This window comes from Phaethon aethereus, assembly GCF_964289735.1.
Source record: "Phaethon aethereus genome assembly, chromosome: 19".
NCBI lineage: Eukaryota > Metazoa > Chordata > Aves > Phaethontiformes > Phaethontidae > Phaethon > Phaethon aethereus.
The window spans coordinates 3,329,240-3,348,670 of NC_138595.1; the positions used below are offsets into that span (position 1 = coordinate 3,329,240).

The 19,431-nt window shown below is 53.9% G+C and overlaps 1 protein-coding gene across 1 annotated transcript in view; it reads left to right on the forward strand.

Moving 5' to 3' along the window:
* TBX4 (T-box transcription factor 4) overlaps window positions 1-18,376 on the forward strand; it is a 35,535-nt gene extending 17,159 nt beyond the window's left edge. Inside the window, 4 exon segments of the mRNA XM_082008421.1 lie at window positions 11,475-11,627; window positions 15,398-15,486; window positions 15,989-16,230; window positions 17,628-18,376. Coding sequence (XP_081864547.1) covers window positions 11,475-11,627; window positions 15,398-15,486; window positions 15,989-16,230; window positions 17,628-18,250 — 1,107 coding nt within the window. The 3' untranslated portion in view covers window positions 18,251-18,376.
* The last annotated feature ends 1,055 nt before the right edge of the window (window positions 18,377-19,431 follow it).

Sequence of the window (19,431 nt, forward strand, 5' to 3'; positions counted from 1 at the left end):
GTCATTTTTTGGCTGCAATTTTAACACTGCATTTTAGCAGGGAAGGTTTCTCCCCTCCCTTTTAATAAGCCGCCTGTTTGTCCTCCCGCAAAGCTTCCCCAGTGACACGGCGGGGACGCCGGTTTGTGTTTTGGGGCGCTACCTGCAGCGGGACGCAGCGACGATGCTCCAGACGAGCCCTGCTGAGTCCCGCCGTGCCGCGCGAGCCGTCCGGCCTCGTCCGCAGCCCGGCACGCTGTCCCACGCTGCCGGGAAAAACGCCTGGAATAACCTGTTTTAGGCTGCCAGGTCACGGTGCGCTGACAGCCTGCCTGGCTAAACGGGATTTAGCACCTTCTCAGACAGTTCCTCGTTAGGCTTCTAAATTAATCATCCGCTTCAGAGAAGCGGTACTCCGCTTTTTGCTGGGCACACGGAGGAGACCTGGACTCTGTACCAGGCGCGCGGGAGTTTTCCGACCAGCTCCTCCCGAAAACTGTTCTGCTATTGCAGGGGTGGCCGACGTCCCCAGGACGGGCAGTGCCCGCGAGGCGTCTGCCCGGCACAGCACAGTCCTCCCAGCCCGGCCTGCAGAGGCATTACGTTATAACAACAGCTTCTCATTTCTAGGAATTCGTTCCCAGCGATTGCAAACGCTCTCTTAAAGCTGCCTAAGAAAAACAGGTCAGCAAACCCGCAGGGTTTGTTTGCCTTCTCGTGCTCCGGCAGAGCCCGCCTGCCGCTTCCTTTTGTCTTTGATTTTCTCCAAACCTCAAAACCGCACGGAGCGATGGTTGCCGTAGGCTGCCGCCGGTGCCGCTTTCGGTGCGCGGGCAGCTGTCCAGCCGGGACCGCGCCGGCTCGCCCTCCTGGCACGCTTGGGCGCCCGCAGGTGTCACGGCACTGGGCTCCCGACCTGGCTCCCACCGTCCCGGGCTCCAGCTCCTGCCGGCGTCCCAAAACCCCGCCGAGCGCCTTGCTGCCCGCAGCCCTTTGCTGCCCGTGGGCAGTGCCCTCCGGCCCCTGCCGGGCTCCCATGCGCGGGGCTCCGGCAGAAACCGCTTGCTGCTTGGGGGCAGGAGGGGCGAGGGGGCGGGGGAGAGGCGCACGGTGAAACACCTTTCTGCTAAACAGTCCTTTTCTGGATTAACCGTTTTTTTGGTAGACACTTATTTGGGGGGAAAAAACCAAAGCAGCTCTTCCAGCTCCCCTGTCTGCTCACCTACCGGTTGATGTCGAGCGTGGGGAGCGGATCCTGGGGTCTGGCCGGAGCGTGCGTGGTGGTACGGGGGGACACGGAGGGTTTTACGGGCTCGCGGCCGCAGACGCAGCCGGAGCGCGACAGGCTGCTGGGCTCCCTCCCGCCCTGCGGCCGCCGTGCGTGGCGGGGGGGCGCGGGGTTGGAGGGCAAACACGGCACGGCGTGGGGCACAGCTCCTCCGCGCCTGGCTCCCGGGCACCCGGGGTCTCACCTGAAAAACGGACGGGCAGAAATTTGACGTTATTTCAATGACCCCGCTGATAAATGCGCCCACGCCCTGCCTCCGTGCGCTGTAGTAGCTGCCCGACGTGAGGGACAAGCAGCCCCACGGAGTTCATAAAGAGAAGCGTAGGTACATTCGAGGCTCAAAATAAGTAAGTTAAACAGCTTAATTAATAAGCCGTGGAGCTGAAGCCCTTGCTGCAATCCACGGAATTAGACTGAAGGTTGTTTACTGAGCAGATGTCTCAGGCGGCGCGGGGAAGCCTCGCTTTCTGACACCCAGTCCCTAAAACCCAGCCGCCAGCCGTTCCTCCTCGGTCTCGGAAACCTCGCTCCTGCGTCTGCCACTGGCCAGTTATCTGTTGCGGTAAATTCCTGGTTACAGTCAGAGGCATGGGAGGCATTTTTCAATGCAGACACGTAAAAACATGCGGGTTTTAAATACGGAGAAATTAAGCGCAGAGCTCTGTAATCTGCCTGCAAACCCCTCTGGTGGAGCAGGTTTTGAGCCAGGTAAGCCTGTGCCCAGCTCCCGCACCATGGCCTGAAAACGTGGGCTGTATGTTTTCCTCCTGGGGGACTTTTTGACCGTGAAAGGCTTCTTTCACACCAGGCTTAACAACTGAGACATGCTCATGTTGAGAATGGATTAAGAAATCAGCAGCCGCTGTAACGTTTAGCTGCGGCGAGGTCTATCTGATCCCAAAGAAAGCATTGTAAGCCACCTATGCTTAGAGTAAAATCTTAATTTATGTATTTTCAAATCTTTACATGATAATCAGCCTGATAGAGCCTCTGATTTACGTGCGGCCGCTGAGCGACCGGCTTAGTGATTCTGGCAGAGCCGATGCTTCGTGCTTTAACGCCGCGTGAATAAGAGGCAGCTGCACATAGTCCGTCTGCGGGGACGAAGACCCTCTCCCAAGCGCCAGCAAGCGCGCACGGCCGGCGCGCCCCTTACCCATTCCCAGCGTATTCTGCCTGGGAAGCACCCGGCTGTGTTTTCCAGGTGACAAAATGGGAACGACGCCTTCGTCACGACCCAGGTGACACCGCTGCAAGCGCGAGCAGGCCGGCTGGCGAAGAGCAAAAATAACCTCTCCGTGGGAAAGGGTAACACAGCGCTTGTGTTGCCCTCGGGAGGTTAGCTCAGGGCGTACGCGGAAATATTGGGCGAGTCCTGACGAGCGTCTCTGTAGTGATAAATGCTCGTGAATGGAATTCCGCTTTCTTCAGGGGGATGAAGTATGTAAGCAGCGGGGTGGAGGGCGCCCGTGAGACGGTCCTGACGGCCGGCGAGCCGCGGGGCGGCGTGGGCCGCTCCCGCTCCCGGCCCCAGCAGGTGAAGGATGCTCGGGGTGGGCGTGAAGCGGCCGAAGGGGCGCGGGGGGTTTGCCGAGGGGCTTCGGCTCGGACCCGCGGGGAGGTCGTTCTGTGCAACTCGTTTCAGTTAATCGGGCTTTTTTGTTGTTTCGCTGTTTGGGCTTTTCTTCACCTCCTGGCTCAAGGGATCCTGTGTGCTGCTGGAACCGGCAGCTCGTTGAAGGAGGAATCACCTCTTTCCTTTCCCGCACGCGGCGCTGAGCAGCCCAGCGCGGGCGCCCGGGGCACGGCGGCGGCACGGCCGGCCGTAATAACCCCGCAGCACCCACGGGCCCTCAGCCCCGGCTCCCCGCGGCCCCGCACGTGCTGCCCTGCGCTTGAGCAGGACTGCGTGGGGCGCGGGGGCCGTCTGCCCCACAGCGCGGGGCGGCGTGCCGTGCCCGACGGCGAGCGACCTCCCGGCGCAGCCAGCCCCCCGCTAACGGCACGTGACGGTGTACGCTAACGGCACGTGACGGCGTGCACAAAGGCGCGGAACGATGCGCGTGGAGGTGCTTAATGTACCCGCAGGGGTGGCGAGGGGCGGCCGCACGGGCTAGAAGCTGCCCAGCGAGGGCTGAGCGGCCTCATTAAACGCGAGGGCTGCCGCGAAGAGGCAGAGGCTGTTCGTTAGGGCAGACTTTAATTTGGTTTTACACTCTGTACGTGCCAGACGGGGAGGAGATGGGGACGCCGTCCAGGCGCTGGTGAGAGGGCTGGCCACGAGGAGTGCCGGCTGAGGGACGGCGCCGCGCAGGGCCGCGGCTTGGTGGCTCCTGAGCGGGCTCCGGGCACGCGCCGGCAGCGCAGGAGCCCGGCTTTGCTCGCGCCTTTCCCCCGGGGACCTTCGCATGGGGTTTTCAGTACCCAGAGGAGTTAAGGATGATTCCCCCGGATGGCAGCTCCGGGGGAAGCCCGTCTCACCAGCTGCACTATGTCTGGGAGAAAACCCCCTCTTACTCTCGGGCCCCTCCTCCCCCGATTTTCGGCAGGCTGCGAGCGCGCAGAGCCCCGTACGGCCAGCGCTCACGGGCGTGGAGTCACGCCGGAACGCGGCAGAGGAGCAAGCGCGTCACGTCAGGGGTTCCTGCTGTTGTTGTTCACGACTCCACCGAAACGAAACCTCTGCCAGAGGCATCGGCCCTTGTCACGGGCTCCCGCGGCCAGGCCAGCTTGGAAAGGGCGATGGCATCACATCGGTACTTCTGGCACGCTCCAGCTGGGAGCGGGGCAATCGGAAATGCTTTTCTTTTTTTTTTTTTACAGAATATATAAAGATATTCCTGCAGAAAAAGGAAAAAAGACAAGTAATAAAGGAAGATTAGAAGTGGAGATTGTGACAAACAGAAGTAGATATTTAATTTAATCCCCCCCCGACACAGTATTGCCGAGCTTGGTTATGTCACGTACCCTGTACCTACCTCGCTCCTTGGCTGCTGACGGTGCCTTTTAATTGCCATAAGGGACTTTACCTGCTTTTCAAGTGTGGGGTTATTTTAGTTTCTGAGATGTAACCTACTGAGGTTTAAAGATACAGGATATTATAGATGGTCTGTCACTTGTGATAGCATTTTAAGTAAGCGATATTCCCGGTTTTCTTGACCCAAATCTGCTATTTACTGGCTTTGCTCTTTAATGCTGATGATTTTGTTAGTTCTCTCCAGATTTATTATTTGCACACTTGGTTTTATTTGAATATCCCTGAAAGGCTTAATTTTTCCCCTAGTCTTGGGGTTTCCCTCTCATTTTTCTGTTAATTCAATTTTAGCATTTTTCTGTCAGGCACACCCAGGCACTTTAATTAGGTTAATGTCCTAGTAATCTTATGAAACCCTGAATTTTATTTTGAATTTCTTTTTCTTTTTCTTTTTTTTTTTTTTTAATTTGTTTGCTTTATGACTTGCGGCCAAGCGGTTTCCTGGCCGGGTGCTGGTATGAGGTTTATGTGCTCCGGCGCAGCCGAAGGGACGGGGCCACCGCAGCTCCCAGGCAAAGTCCTGCCTGCTGGGAAGAGACGGGCTCGCTGGCTGCGTCCCGCCTGGCCTCGCTGAGAGCCATGCTGTCGTGTCTCTGCAGCAAGAGAGCAGCGTCACGTCCTTATTCGCGGTGAAAGATGTCTTACATTTATAGGTATAAGATTTCTTTGATCTGTATATATGGTTTTTTATTTATAAGATTTCTTACGTATATAAGGAATATATAACATATTTTTAATATTTCTATTTAAGAATAAGAAATATATAAGAATTTCATATGTATACGTCTCTCCCGTTACTAAACTAGCTTTTTTCTCAGTCTTGAAACTTGAAAAAAACCTTTTGTCCTCCCCTAGATTTGAAGTAAATGTTTTTGGAGCATCACTAAATCTTCTGCTGAAAGAATATCCCTGAAAAGATTCTTTTCTTTTTTTTTTTTCTTTTTTCCCCCCATTCATTTTAGGAAATGTCTTACAGCTGATATGAGAAACAGTGGTGCCCAAATAAATTATAAATTCCGACATGAGGTTTTACATTGTTTGCTTTGTTTCTGCAAAAAACCAAAAGGAGCAGGGCTGGGTGCCGCCGGGGAGGGCGCGTGTTTTGCAGGGGTGACGAGATCCGAGCGTGCAATTTAAACAGCAGCGTGCGAAGGACCGGTGGGGTTCTTGGTCGCAAAGACGATTTACATCTCCTGTCTTAAATCTTTTTGGCGTCACGTTACCGGTTTACGCGAGTCAGATGCGGCGGATTTCGGTAAAGTTGAACTAGAATCCGATCCCGAAACCGCCTTCCCGTCTCGGGTGGGGAGCTGGCCCGGGGAAGGGCAAGGGAAGAGGTCACGGCTTGCCAAGGCGCTTTTGCGCCCGCGGGTGACACGAGGCGGCGCGGCAGCGAGGGTCGGCGCAGGCCGGCGCGCCCGCCGGCGTCCCGGCGTCGCACCCCGGCGCCCGCCCTGTCCTGCTTACGCAGAGACGAACGCTCGCGGGCTGGCGTGGAGGTGGGCTTCCGCTCCACGCCGCAGCCCTGCCGCAGCGCCCGGGAACGCTGCGGATCTCAGCTGGGATATTAGATGAGAAAGGACGAGGGGAAAAAAAAAAAAAAAGAAAATCATAAAAAATCCGAGCTTTGGCCTTCTCGTAAGGAACAATTTGTCTGAGCTCATGTTGAATCTTTTCCCAGGATTTTCCAGCCTTTCTTTTTTCCCCCGTCGTGCGGATTGCCAGGACAAACGTGTGGCTTTGGGAGGCTCCTCCTCCAGCTGCCTGGCCGGCTTCAGGGCTGGGGCCGCCGGAAGGACCCCCTTCCCGCCGCCGGCGGGGGTCCCCGGCCCGGCCGGCCCCGGCGGCTCTGCCGGGCGCCCTGGCTTGGAGCAGAGCGAGGAGAAGCGTTTCCTGGAGTCGACCGGGAATAAGTAGGACGAGATTTAGGTAATTTTGGAGCTCGTGGTTTAGCTGCTGTAGAAGTTGCCGGAATATTGTCTTTTATTTGGTTGAACTCGATGATCTCGGGCTCACTTCCAACCTCAGCGACGGTACGGTTTTAACTGCGTGCTCCGGGGAGACGGGGCTCTGCGCGCTCCCGAGGCGGCGGCGGCCAGGGCGGCCGTCCCGGGCGGTGCCTCGGGGCTCCCGCCGGGGCTCCCCGCGGACGCCGCCTTCACCCCGGCCGGCAGCGCCGGCGCTGCCGTGCGGCACCTCTGAGCCATTCGCTCGTCACGGAAAGTTAGGTTCGGGGCGGCTTGTGCCATCAGGTGCTCTAAAGACTAAGCGAGTGAACCGCAGCGGCGGTGGCGATTCTGGAAGAGCCTCGTTGATCAACGGGCGCGTTTTTCCTGCGCGGGAGGCCGAATCGTCGGGTTTTTGTTCTGGTCCTTCGCGCCCCAGCTCAGTGTCCGGGCGCGGGACGGGGGCCAGCCTTAGCTCAAAGGCTTTTTCACTTTGAAAGAATAGAAGGAAGGAAGAAAGAAGCAGAAAATATATTAAAATGGGAGATTTTATATGGGTTGTGTGATCCCCTGGGAGCACCCATAAAATTATGCGGCTTTTTCGTAGCCATTTACTATTCAATATAAAGAGGGTAGTTGCCATAACAACTACTGCACCGTATGACATTTGATACCTTGGCGAAACAGGGACCGCTCTTAAATCAACTCCCCAGATTTCGTATGAAAGTAAATACATTTTGCTGATGATTTCAAGGCAAGTTTGTGTGGCCACCAGCCGCGCGCTGCCATCGCCCCGCTAAGCTTCTGGCCCCTGGGCCCGATCCTGCAAACTGGCAAACGTCTTCCAGCCCTGAAGCCGACGTCACTCAGCGGCGTGCGAGGTTAGATGCTAAAGGAGCGCGTTTTCCTAAGTAAAATTAAATGGAAGGAGCAAATGACACCACTTTTTTGGACATTTGCTGCTGACTGGGGAATGCCAAAGAAATAAAGAAGCTGAGCTATATTACAGCTTAAGTTTCAGCTGCCAACTGTGTGATCAGCACAAAGGAGGGGGACGGCGGCTAAAAAAAAAAAAAAAAAAGATGTTTGTGTAAGCTCACATTTGACTTTGGAGTTCGTCTCTCGCAATCTGGTCCGCACGTGCGACGTTGAGGGGGTCGCAGTGACGTCACCCTTGAGATCCGCTTCGGCTCCGCTCCGGCCAGCAGTAACGGAGCTCGGCGGCGACGCGGGGGTGCGCGGGCGGGGGGGCACCCCCCCGCTGCGGGCTGCGCGCCGCCGTGGCCGCCGGGGAAGGCGAGAGGCGCGAGCTGGTTCTCAAACGATAGAGGAGCTGTTCGGGTCTCGCCCGGCGCAGCCCGCGCAGGGTCCCCGCCGCTCGGGCCCCGCGGCGGCGCGGGGGGTTCGTCGCGGCCTTTCGGTGCCGTCCGCGCTGATACTCTTAAAGACGACCGCCATTACCCACGTGGGGTAATTTTTAGCAGCCATTTTGATTCTTGAAAATGTGTATTTTCCAGGCAGAGGGAGAGCGCTTGGGTGGCGGGAGGTGGCATCCCCCACGGGGGCCCGATGTCAGGCCAACATCCACCTCCCGAATTTGTCCGTCTAATTTGGGGATTCTGGTTGGGATACCTGTTCTGAGTTCCAATACAGAAAAAAATGGTGTGGATTGGACTCCTAAATACGCCGCCATTTCGTGTAAGCTGGTTGACTCTTTCCGAGGCAACTAGACAAGATCACCAAGTGCAGAGAGAGGCTTTCAGTTCCTAAGCCCAGTGAGCCTCGGTGCTGCTCAAGAAACCCTGTTTTCCAGTTTCCCGTACTAATTTTGCACCCTTGTCCTTCGTGACGTTAAAATTCCCCACTAACCAATACACCAGTAACTATTTTCAGCGGCAAGACAAGGCAAACACCGTTTCTTTTTCAGTACCTCACCTATTTCAAACTGACTACACTTTGTACCGAAACCAACTTAAAAATGTGTGCGACAGGATCTGACACCGACTTAGTCTCTCCGTGCCCTTGCAACGAAGAAGATAAGTGCAGGAAAATATAAAGTTATTGTTTTGGCTTCACCTTGGAAGCTGAGAGCTCCTCCATCACCCTCTGTCCTGCCCAGTGCTGCCCTGCCTGCCCCGCGCCGCTCTGCCCCGTCAGTTAAAATACTTCTCATTTTTGACACAATTCTTGAAGTTAATCTTTCCACTGACGACCGTCATCGCGGTGGAATTTACATTTGTTTTGCGTATTTTTAGCCAGTGACCGGTTTTCCACAGCAGCCTTGAAAACTATTTAGCCTGCATTGTTGGCATTTCACTTTGCAGAGGCACAGCGTTTTGCAGCTAAGGGTTGGGAGGCTTTTTTGAATGATTTGTAGGGTTTTTGGATGCACCAGGCTTACACCGAGCAGAAGTAAGGAGGATATGTGTGCAGACACAGCCTCTGTACACGGGTTCTTCTTTCCAAGCCTTGGAAACCTTCCTGGTTGTGATTACGTGGAGAGTGGTCGCTGCCCCCCGAAAAAGGTCTGAGAAATGACCTGGCACAGGGAGGCCATCCGAAACAGCGCCGTTTTCGTCCCCAATCTTCTGCCAAAGAGCCGAAGGGATTTTTCTTCGCCGTGCGAGAGCGGTGTATTTTTATGGGGCTTTGCTGGAAACGGTTCCCCATTCGCGTCCGTGGCCGCTGACTCGGTTAAGTTAACCTCGGCGCTCTGCGGTTCTCACATCTATTAATCACATTTTGTGCTCGGTGATGGCTGTTCCGCTTTGATCTGGCACGTCTCAAGGGGATCTCCTTTCACGGTCCCCGCACTCAAAGAAATCCGGCACTTTCCAACGGGTACTTACACTGAGACGCATGGGCAAATACTCACTTCGGTGCAAGGGACAGAAATGCCCAACCTTGTAAATGCAGTGGGCTAAATTAAGCCTTTTAGGGGATTTTCCCCCCCGACAAATGTCCCACAGATACCAAGCGGTTCACCATGAACCTCCAGGCAGGTTTGCAGCCACAACTGTAACCTTGAGCGTCGGTCAAAAATCCTTTCCTAAGTTTATCTATCAGGCTCCAGAAAGTAATGTCTTGTTCGTTTTGAAAATTGTTTGGATGCCTTGGGTTTAAAGGGGTTGTGAAAAAAAAGAAAAAAGATTTTTAAGAGGGTCATTATAGCCCAGTGGATTCTGCTTTGGAGAGGGAATACAGACTATTCATCCAGAGTGTATTGAAACTTGGGCTCCTAATTTTCCCTTTGGAAATCGGAGTTTAAGGTTGTTTTCTTCATCGTGCTGTTGACTTGCCCTGACTCTGGGGACAAGTCACCCGTCCTTGCTAGACCTGGGCAGGCGGGGACAGGCAGTGAGGGGAGCTTAGCCTCTGCTCCAGACACCCATTATTTATCAGCTTGGCTTTCTTCTTAATTATTGAGAATTAAAATGCCCCTTCTTATGAAATTCTCAGCCCTCTGGCATTATTCATCTTGGCTTTGTTTTACGAGTGGCTGATACATGAAAGCAGAGAAAAGGCTCCAAACCCAAACCTGAGCCGACCCTCTCAGATCTACACCCTGCACATCAACAGCCGCAAAGTGGTTAAGAGGCTTGATGCAAAGCTGATAAAATGCCAAAAATTCCTCATTCTCTCTCTTGGGGAGCAGAGAGGGTTGTCTGGAAAACGTCAACAATAAAAATTGCATTTAAGTGGTATATAATGCAGCCAGCTACTGTGGGCAGAGTTACGTGCAGCCAGACGAAGGGGTTTAAAGAGCACAAGCTCCCTACGCTACCTCCCGTCCCAGCCGGCGCGCACGGAGCAGCGCCGCCGCCGCGAGCTCTCCTCAGCATCGCCAGGCACGAAATAGAAAGGGTTCCTGAGCACAAATGCTGATCAGGGAGCAAGCGGCTTCTGTTTCTTGATAATTCTCATTTAAAATTGGCTAAATCTACCATCGGTGTAAACTGATGCTGCTCTGCTGTGTTGTGTACACCCATCTGTCCACCCGTCCGTCCACCCATCCATCCACCCGTTTATCTGCCACCAGTTGAAGACACTACCCATCGCGGTCTTCCCCAGATGGCCCTTTGCCTGTGCCTCCGTCGGGATGGACGTGACCTTGCTAGCTGCTTTGGGCACCCCGGTAACGGGAGGGGTGTCAGCCTGGCTGGAGGTCCCCTCGTCTCTAGGACCAGCCGGGCTCGGGGAGGACAGACTCAGTTAGCCAATTTGGGAGAGGGAAGAAGAGATTGGAAAGGGTTATGGTGAGAAAACAAGAGAGCAGTATTTCTTCTTTGCCCAGTGAAAGCAATAAAGGCTTTTCTCAAAACCATTCCATTTCTTAAAAGAAATTCAATTTCTTAAGCCCATTTTCTTCTGTAGCATCAGGGCACATCCCTTCTTTGTGGAAGAACAATGCTGTGGGGCCAGGCTGGGACGGGCGGCACGGCCGGGGGTCGGGCCAGCCGCTCCCCGCTGGGGCAGCCCCCTCGGCCCCTAACGCTCCGTCGGAGGAGCCCCGCGCTGGCCCGAGCCCAGCTCTCCCCGCCGGACCTCCTCGCCTCCCCCGGCCCCCCGCTGCAAAAAAAGCGCTCGGCCGGCCCCCGCCTCCCACTCGCGGAGACTCGACAAGAGGACGGTGGCCGTGGGGTGGCTGCGAGAGGTGCCTGTGACCCAGCCGCCCGCGCAGAGCCGCTCCACAACAGGAGGGGAAAAAAAAAATCTTCTCTTCTGTAGTTTTCTTTTACCAGCAGATAAAAGAAAAATAGCTTGCTCCCCCCCCCCCTTCCCCTGTGGTTTCTGTGATTTTTTTTTTTTTTGCTTCTGCTAAACTGCGTATTTTTCAGCTCAGTAAAGTATTTATTAGGAATCTTTATGGACCAGACTGCTGGTGAATTATATATATTGTACAGCTTCAGCATGAGCTGGGGAAAAAATTTATGGCTTTTTTTCCACCCAGACTGACTCTATCCAATAGCCGTAAGAAAATGAGGGTTTACCAGGAAAGCCTTAAGTTCAGTTCTGCTTGCCAGAGCTGCAGATACCTTTTCTGTCTTGGTTCATGTGCATTTATATCATGTAATTTTCCCCTCTAATTTGAAAGCAAAGCTAAAGCTGAGCACTAGTGGGCTTTTGTGTCCTGCTAGTAAAGTCTGCCGAGTAGCTATGGCTTGTCTTTTTTTTTTGTTTTGTTTTTTAAATTGGATTTCTCACTTTAGCATCAATTGTTTTTCAGATCATTCTTAATTCAATGCATAAATACCAACCACGGCTGCATATTGTGAAGGCAGATGAGAACAACGCTTTCGGGTCGAAGAACACAGCCTTCTGCACCCACGTTTTTCCGGAGACGTCCTTTATATCGGTGACCTCCTACCAGAATCACAAGGTAGGCTGCTTTTCTGGCTAAAGGCGCTTGGTTTCTGGTTGCGGACTTTTGCGGCTCGCAGCCCTCCGCTGCCGCCGGCTGCGACATGGTCCTCTCCTCCGCGTCGCAGCGGCACGGCGATCTCGCTGCGGTGCCGTGCGTTGCTGGGCAGGCTCCGGTCGCTCGGAGGGAGGGGGAGAGCCTATTATGCTGCTATTGTGCGGCAGAAACCGCCCGCTTTAGAAGAGAAGTTTCCAGCCCAGCGTTAAGCAAGAGCGATGAGCCGGAGGATGCAGCTAAGGAGCGGCATGAGCATCGTTGGGCAACAATATTTTGGCAAATAATTGGAGTCCAGACGCTAATGAATCGGCGCGTTCGTACACGCTAAGATGTCATTCAGAACAGCGAGCAAATCTAGTAACGGCTGGTAAAGCTTGCTCATAAATCTACAGCGAAAAGTGATTATAGCGTGTGTATTCAGTGAGACACACGAGGAACGTAACCGGAAGAACCCGGCGCGGAGCCCGCTCTGCGGTTAGCACGGGAGGGCGGGGGGGCTCGGGGGGCTGGGTGTGTTTTGGGGGCAACACTCAGGACGAAGGTTCCGCGCTTTGGGTGTGCGCTGCAGATGCCCGTGTATCGCAGGGCGCGGCTTCTCCGCTTCTTTTTTGGGCGGGTCGGTCGTGGCGGCGGGGGCTGCCGAGCCCGTCGCAGGGTTTTACCAAGGCGGGTCACCCCGGACGGACGGCGCTGTGACGGTTGGTCGTCGGCTCGCCGGGACGGCGGGCGCGCAGTCACCAGGGCAGGGAGAGGAGAGGATGCCGGGCAGGGCATGGCCAGGCTCCGTTCGCAACCCTGCCACCGATTCACCGGCCTTCGCCCAGGCTCCTTCTCCCTTTCCTAACGGCGAAGCCCGACTGCGGGGTTGTATGAGGGTTAATTGGAGTTTTCCACAGTACGTTGGGGTTCATAAATGAAGTCGCGGAGCAAAGCGGCACCGCTGGGGCCCTGCTGTCACCCCGAAGGTGGCATCTGCCACGTGTGACAGTACCAGCTCCTTTTCTACACATTCATAGGAAAATACTGCAGGAACAGGAACATACGTGCAATTCCTTCTCCCCCATAATCTGACCAGACCTTTTCCTCCCAAGCAGGATGCCTGTATGCCCTTCGGTGCTTGAAGCATAGAGTCTTTGCAAGAGCTTGCCATTAGCGAGCCAGCTAAAAGACTCCGAGCACAAACACGGATGTGTGTGTGATGGTAAGATGGGGGCAAAAAACCAGAAGTCCCTGTTTGGACACTGAAGTGCACCCTGTTAGAAAAGTTGTAGCTGTTGGTGTAAAATGAGCGGTTCCCCAAACATGGTTAACCAAAACGGCTCGAAAGAGCTTGTTTAATACCTACTTAAAATGTCTCGCGAGTCAATGGTGCCTTTCATCCCTGAGGTTCCCAAAGTGCTTCATAAACTTAATACTTCCACGGGCATTGCCATGCAGCCACTGCCGGGGGAGGCTGGCAGCGGGGCGGCCGCACGGAGCGCACCCGACAGATTTAGGGAAAAGGCCCCAGATGAGCCCGAATTCTTTTGCGAAGGTGCGGCGAGGAGCCGCCCCGGTGCTGCCCGGCTCTCGCCCCGCGTCTGCAGGCGGGGGCTCGGGTGCCGCCCGGCGAGGGCGAGCGCGGCGGGCTGCGGCGGAGGGGAGCGGGGCAGGAGGTCTCGCCACGACCTCACCCTCGTCTCGAGCAAATTGCCACCTCAGAGAAGCGTCTGAATGGTTTTCCTTCTTCTCTTAGGCCTTAACAATTAAAAACCCGGTCTGGGCATCTTTTAGCAAAACCAAACCACCGCATTGTTTTCAGCTCAGGAATACCCTGCTAGCAAGAAGCATCCTTGCGAATAATTGTCTTTCGAAGCAAAAGATGCGAGTTATGGTTACAGAGCTGGCCGCGGGGCTCCCAGAGGGGGAAAGCTGATGGTAGAGGCTTCCCAAAAGTACAGCCCGGCGAGCAAGGCGTAGCTGTTTACCCAAACCCCCCTCCTGGGTGGGGTGAAGGCAGGAGAAGGTGCCCAGGAGGGACTGAAGCCCTGATTCCGTTCATGTCCGAGGAAAACCACAGTCACTAAATACCAAAATGAAATTAAGATGTACAAACCTGAGGCCGGGCTGCGGGTTAGGAGGGGCCTCACGCTTCTCGTGGTCCGTCGGCTGATTGGGAACTTCCCTGGAGCCACTGTGGGCTGCGGGAGCAGGGAGGAGATGCTCGAGCCCTCGAGGCTCGATAGATAAAATTTTAAAGATAAAATTCAGAAGTCACCACCTTCCTTCTCCATGGCAGATACCTGCCAGCTGTTTTCTCACGAGTTTTTTGGTAAGGGGTATTTTTCAGCATTGCTAGAAGCGTAGTTGTCAGTTATAGCAGCTCTCGTACAATCATCCAAACGCAGAACTTGCGGCTAAATTCGGGCGCAGGCTGGTGCAAGCCCGCGGCCGGCTAGCGGCGGGGAGCGGGGCCGCGCTGCCGCGGGCAGAGGGGACACCCGAGGGCAGCGGCGTGGTCTCCCCTCCCCTCCAGCGTCCTGCCACGCTGTCACCTCTCCTCCTCCTGGAAAAGGTCTTTCCTTTTCGGATGTCCAAGGAGATGACCCTGCGCAGCGGTGTCCCCTCGAAGGGAAGGACACGAAGACGACCTGTTTCTGACCAGTTCTGTCCCTGAGGGGTGCTGGACCCGCACCTTACTGTCAGAGACCCTCAGGCATGTGCTGGTGCACAGGCGTGCGTCTCTTTGGGAGGCGGACGAGGGATGTTTTTAGGAGCTCCCTACAATCGTTTTGGTGCTGTTCTGGCATCTTCCAGCTCCTGAAACCCTCTCAGATGATCTTGTTCGCTACCCGTTTGTCTTTACAAAATCCTTTGGTAAAGAAGGAGGTGGATTATTTTAATTTTTCACTGGAAAACCAAGTACCTCTCCCGGCCATTGTATGGCTTTGGTTTGTGCCCCGTGGGGTGGCAGGCTTGGCGAGGGAAAACTATGTTTGCTGTGGCTGTAAGACAGATGAACTACTGAATATTTTTAAAGGAAATTTCACACATAATTTTTTTTTAACAGAATTTTCACAAAATGGCAGAGCTTTCACAGTTCCCTTGCAAAAGCTGAGCTCCAACTAAAATCAAATCTAATCTAAGTCAATTCTAAGTCCTTTTGACCCTTTTAATACCCTGCAGCTCCTGGGGGGAAAGGCAGATCTCGCAATGGGCAGCACCTTTCCCTTGCCCGCAGGCGATTCACTGTCTGAGCTATGAGTCTGGTCACAGAGGAAAAAATGACTGAATAATGAATGTAAAGATAAATAAATTTGTTATGGAAATGAGGGAGAGCCACACCATAAGGAATAGGCGTGAGAGATAACGTGGAGACACAGAAAACCTCTTAAATCAGACAAACGTATTCTCTTTAAGAAGAGCCCAGAATAAGAGAACAGGACTCAGAATAAGACCCAGACTCAAGGAAATCTGCGTTCCTGTCCTCATTCGTAACTGACAATTTTGTCAGCTTTAAAAGCTGCTTCCACAAGATCTAGCACCGAACTTCACAGCTCGGTTTCTCTCGGCGCTGAACGTAGAGACGCCGTCTCGGCCACCACGTCTTTAAACGGCTGAAAGTCTCGTGGACTCTGCGTTCGCAGGGTGCCACGTAGGACGGGGCGGCCGGAGGCCGGCAGCGCAGACCTGCTGCCGCACGTGCCGCGCTGCTCCCTTCTCAAACGCTTTATGGTTTCATTCTTTTAAAGATAACGCAGCTGAAAATTGAAAACAACCCCTTCGCCAAGGGATTCAGGGGGAGCGACGACAGCGACCTGCGCGTGGCGCGACTGCAAAGGTACGGCCGAGCGGCTCGTCGGGGTCGGGGAGCTGCTGCAGCGTGCGTGCGCGCGCGCGCGGGCGCGCTGGACGCCGGCGGCGTCCGCGGGCAGGCGGTGTCCGACGCGCGGCCGGCCAGCGCACCCGTCAGACCCGTGCCCTGTGCAGAAATACGGCCTTGCAGCTGGGCTTCCGTCCGTATTTTATTCTGCTGCTAATGTGCTGCACCTCTCTGGCGAAGTTAAAAGGTGCCCGTGCCGCCGGGGCATCCGAGTTTGCTGTGTTTGAGGCCATTAGGGCTTTTAACGCCGTGTGTGCCCCGTCATTCCGTGACACGCTCTGCGTGTTGTCGTAGTACTTGCCTACACCCAGCCGAGCGTGATGAGCGTGAGCTCGTCGTGTCGGCAAAGCGTGTTGAAGTCACTGGACGGAGGTGCTCTAGGGAAGCCAAACTAATAGTTCATCCTTCTGTTAATGCCAATCGCTGTCTAACCGGTAATAATTTTTCTCACCTCCTTTAGCAAAGAATATCCAGTAATTTCCAAAAGCATCATGAGGCAGAGGCTGGTGTCCAGTCATGGCCAGCTTTCAACAAAGCCAGACGTTAACCCACTTCATGGGAATCACCAGACCCTTCAACATTATCAGTATGAGAACGGTGCTCACATGCAGTTTGCAGCTTCAGATGCTCAAGATCTGCCACTCAACACCTTCACAGCACAGAGGGATTCAGGGCTCTTCTATCATTGCCTAAAAAGAAGAGGTAACTCGAGTTTACAGCTGGAAAAATATTACAGCAAATAAACCTAAGAGCACAAGCACTGAAAGCTTATCGCTAATTCCAGTTCATTTTCGATCGGTCTCTTATGCCTTGATCTGCAAAGATACCGATGTGATCAAAGTGTTTTGGAGGGCCAGGGCCCAAGAGCTGGGTTTTTGGGCAGTTACTAGTGGTTTTGTCCCACCCAAGGCAAATTCAGCCTCGGAGTCAGAGCTGAAAAAAATAATCAGAATGCATAATTCAAATGGCGTGAAGCTAAAAGCTGGAAAATTATCCATTGTTAGAATCAGCTGAATTAATAATTGCTTGGAGGAGGCCTTATCCACCCTGAGAAGTTCTGACACTGCCGTTAGCATTAACGAAATTATACACAGTCAGCACTTTTCCGGGACGAAGCCCTTAGCAGTTCGCTTGCTGTCTGCAGTTTAGCGGGACGGTGGTAGCTGGGTGTAAGCATCCCTTCCTTCTTACCCACTAGTTCTCAAGTTTAAGAAGTGAACCGTAAGTACATTCTCTTCCTTCTAGTCCAGCATCAGATGAGATCATGGCATGTTTTAAGTTAAACGGAAAAATTTTGCACGGAAAAAATCCTTCTATTTGCATGTCTCATTGGCCGCTAATTTATTTAAGCTGTGAGAATCCTCTGATCATGGGCAAACGAAGAATCTAACAGCACCAGTAATGAGGACTGCAAGGCAAATGTGTAATTTTAGCAGATGTTTAATCTGCAGATGAATTCACTAGTTCATCCGCAGAATATTCCTTAACAACTAACAGAAAGCTGCTGGTAAACACAGCCACGGCCACCGCAATCCGTAGGAGAGGGGCTACAGCTTCTCAGCGCGCAGGGGAGGGCAAGGACCCATGGCTGGGAAGGGGCTCCTTTATCTGGAGAGATTTCTGCAGCTTTTGACGTGAATACCTGGGAAATGTGTGGTCATTTTTGTAACGACAGGAAGGCAGGCTGCGATAAGACCCTTTAAGAGACTTCTTGAGTTTGTCAGGAGTAACGTTGCGAGAGTGTCAGGGACCTCTGTTATCTGGAGGGAGGCGAAGCAATCTCTGATGTGAGAATAGGAGCCCGAGTCACCCACTCAACCTGACAAATGTCACCAGAATGCTTTGAGGCTGAGGGGATTAGCCTGACATTTGCAACACAATGTCTTTTTGATCTTGTACATTGTCTTTCCAAACTAAAAGGGTTTAACCGGATTAATCTGAAAAAGAGCGCCAGTTGCTTAGCGAAATAATCACAGATTGCGCGCTCGGCTCCTGAGGGGGTTCCGTAGAACCACCCCGGGGCCTTAGCAGGCCGCTGTTAAACGCCGCCGCTCTGGGAGCCGCTGCTGAAGACGCTTTTTGTGTTTGTGTGTTTGCAGAAAGCGCTCGGCACCTGGAGCTGCCCTGCAAACGCTCCTACCTGGAAGCCTCCTCTTCGGTAGGAGACGACCACTATTTCCGTTCCCCGCCTCCGTACGATCAGCAGATGCTGAGCCCTTCCTATTGCAGCGAGGTGACGCCGCGGGACGCGTGCATGTACTCTGGTTCCGGGGCCGAAATTGCCGGTGTCTCAACGGTCGACGACTTGCCGCCGCCACCTCCCCCCTTGAGCTGCAATATGTGGACTTCTGTCGCACCTTACACCGGCTACAGCGTTCAGACCATGGAAACTGTCCCTTACCAGCCTTTCCCCGCTCATTTCACTGCCACCACCATGATGCCGCGGCTCCCGTCCATCGCGGGCCAAGGCTCGCAGCCACCAGGTACCGGCCACTTCAGCGTCTACAACCAGCTGTCCCAGTCTCAGGTTCGGGAGCGCGTTCCTTCTTCATCTTTCCCGAGGGAAAGGGTGCACCCGTCTGTGTGCGAGAGGAAACCCCCCTCTCCGCACCTAAGCGCGGCGAACGAATTCCTGTACTCGCAAAGCTTCTCCTTGTCGCGGGAGTCGTCGCTGCAGTATCATTCAGGGATGGGGACTGTGGAGAACTGGACTGACGGATGACTCCGGCGGCCAAGCGATGCCACAGCCAACGTTACTGTTCCAGGACAGTGTTCAAGCAGCGTCGATACCTGTGGGTAACTTGCACTTCGGTGAGACAAATGTGCCTTTCCAGAGGGATTTGTGTGGGTGAAGAGCTTGTATCTTCAGACACGCAGAGAATTACGTCTCCTGTCTCAGTGGGCTGGATCCATCAGTCTCTTACTGACCCCCGAATAAATTAATTCTCGTGTCTTCATTACCGGTCCAGTAGGAACCACCTTCACGACTAACAAGTGAAGTAGCTAGTCATTTTCTTTTGCTGGTAATATTAAACATCCGTGAGCAAAATTTGGCTACTTGGGAGAAATATGAGCTTCACTTTTATGGCACTTGGTTTGTGAAGTCACAGCGTCCCAAAACCCAAAGGAAAAAGCGATCGGCTTGGTTGCGTAGCTCGAGGACTGCCGCAGCAGCACTTCTTTAGCTCTTTTTAGCTGTAGAAGTTCCTTCTTCCTCTGGAAGTGATGGAGCCGTAGGAGCGCAGGGGCCGGCGGGGAGGCTCGGCGGTGGGGTCAGGGAGCTGCGGTGCCGCTCCGGCACCTCCCCGGCGCGGCGCAGGGCGCGTGCCATGGCGCGGAGAGGAGAAGGCACCGATGCACAAACGTCTCTTCTTCCCCCCACACCGCCATCGTTCGTGGCTGTGGGAAACTAATAAGTGAAGCATTATGCCCGAGGCCAAACAGCAAATTAATTGCAGCGTTAGGAACAGACCCAGTGTCTTCAGACTCCCATCCGTTGATTGAATCACACTTGCTTATTGCAATATATTTATGAAGTTTAAGCTTAAAAGTCGCTAATACTTTCCAGAAACGATTCCTGTATTCGCTGGTCCTTGATTTCTGTCATATTCCGCTGAAACGTGCCTTTTGTGCTATGTTTTTTTCTTTTGCAGCTAACTCGGAAAGAATTGTTTTCAGCATAAAGGAGGCATAGAGGAATATTTTCTTAATTGAGGGGTGGAACGAGTTCCCATTACCTGCCAGGCTTTACAGTGTACAAATATTTGTAGACCAGGTAAAAATCTGTAACCAGTGTATACATTGCTACTATTGTTTACTGTGGAAGTACCTTGACCTGACTCCTTCAGCGCCGGCTTTGCCCCACGAGGTTAAGGAGGGACCGCGCAGCCGGCAGCCACGGCG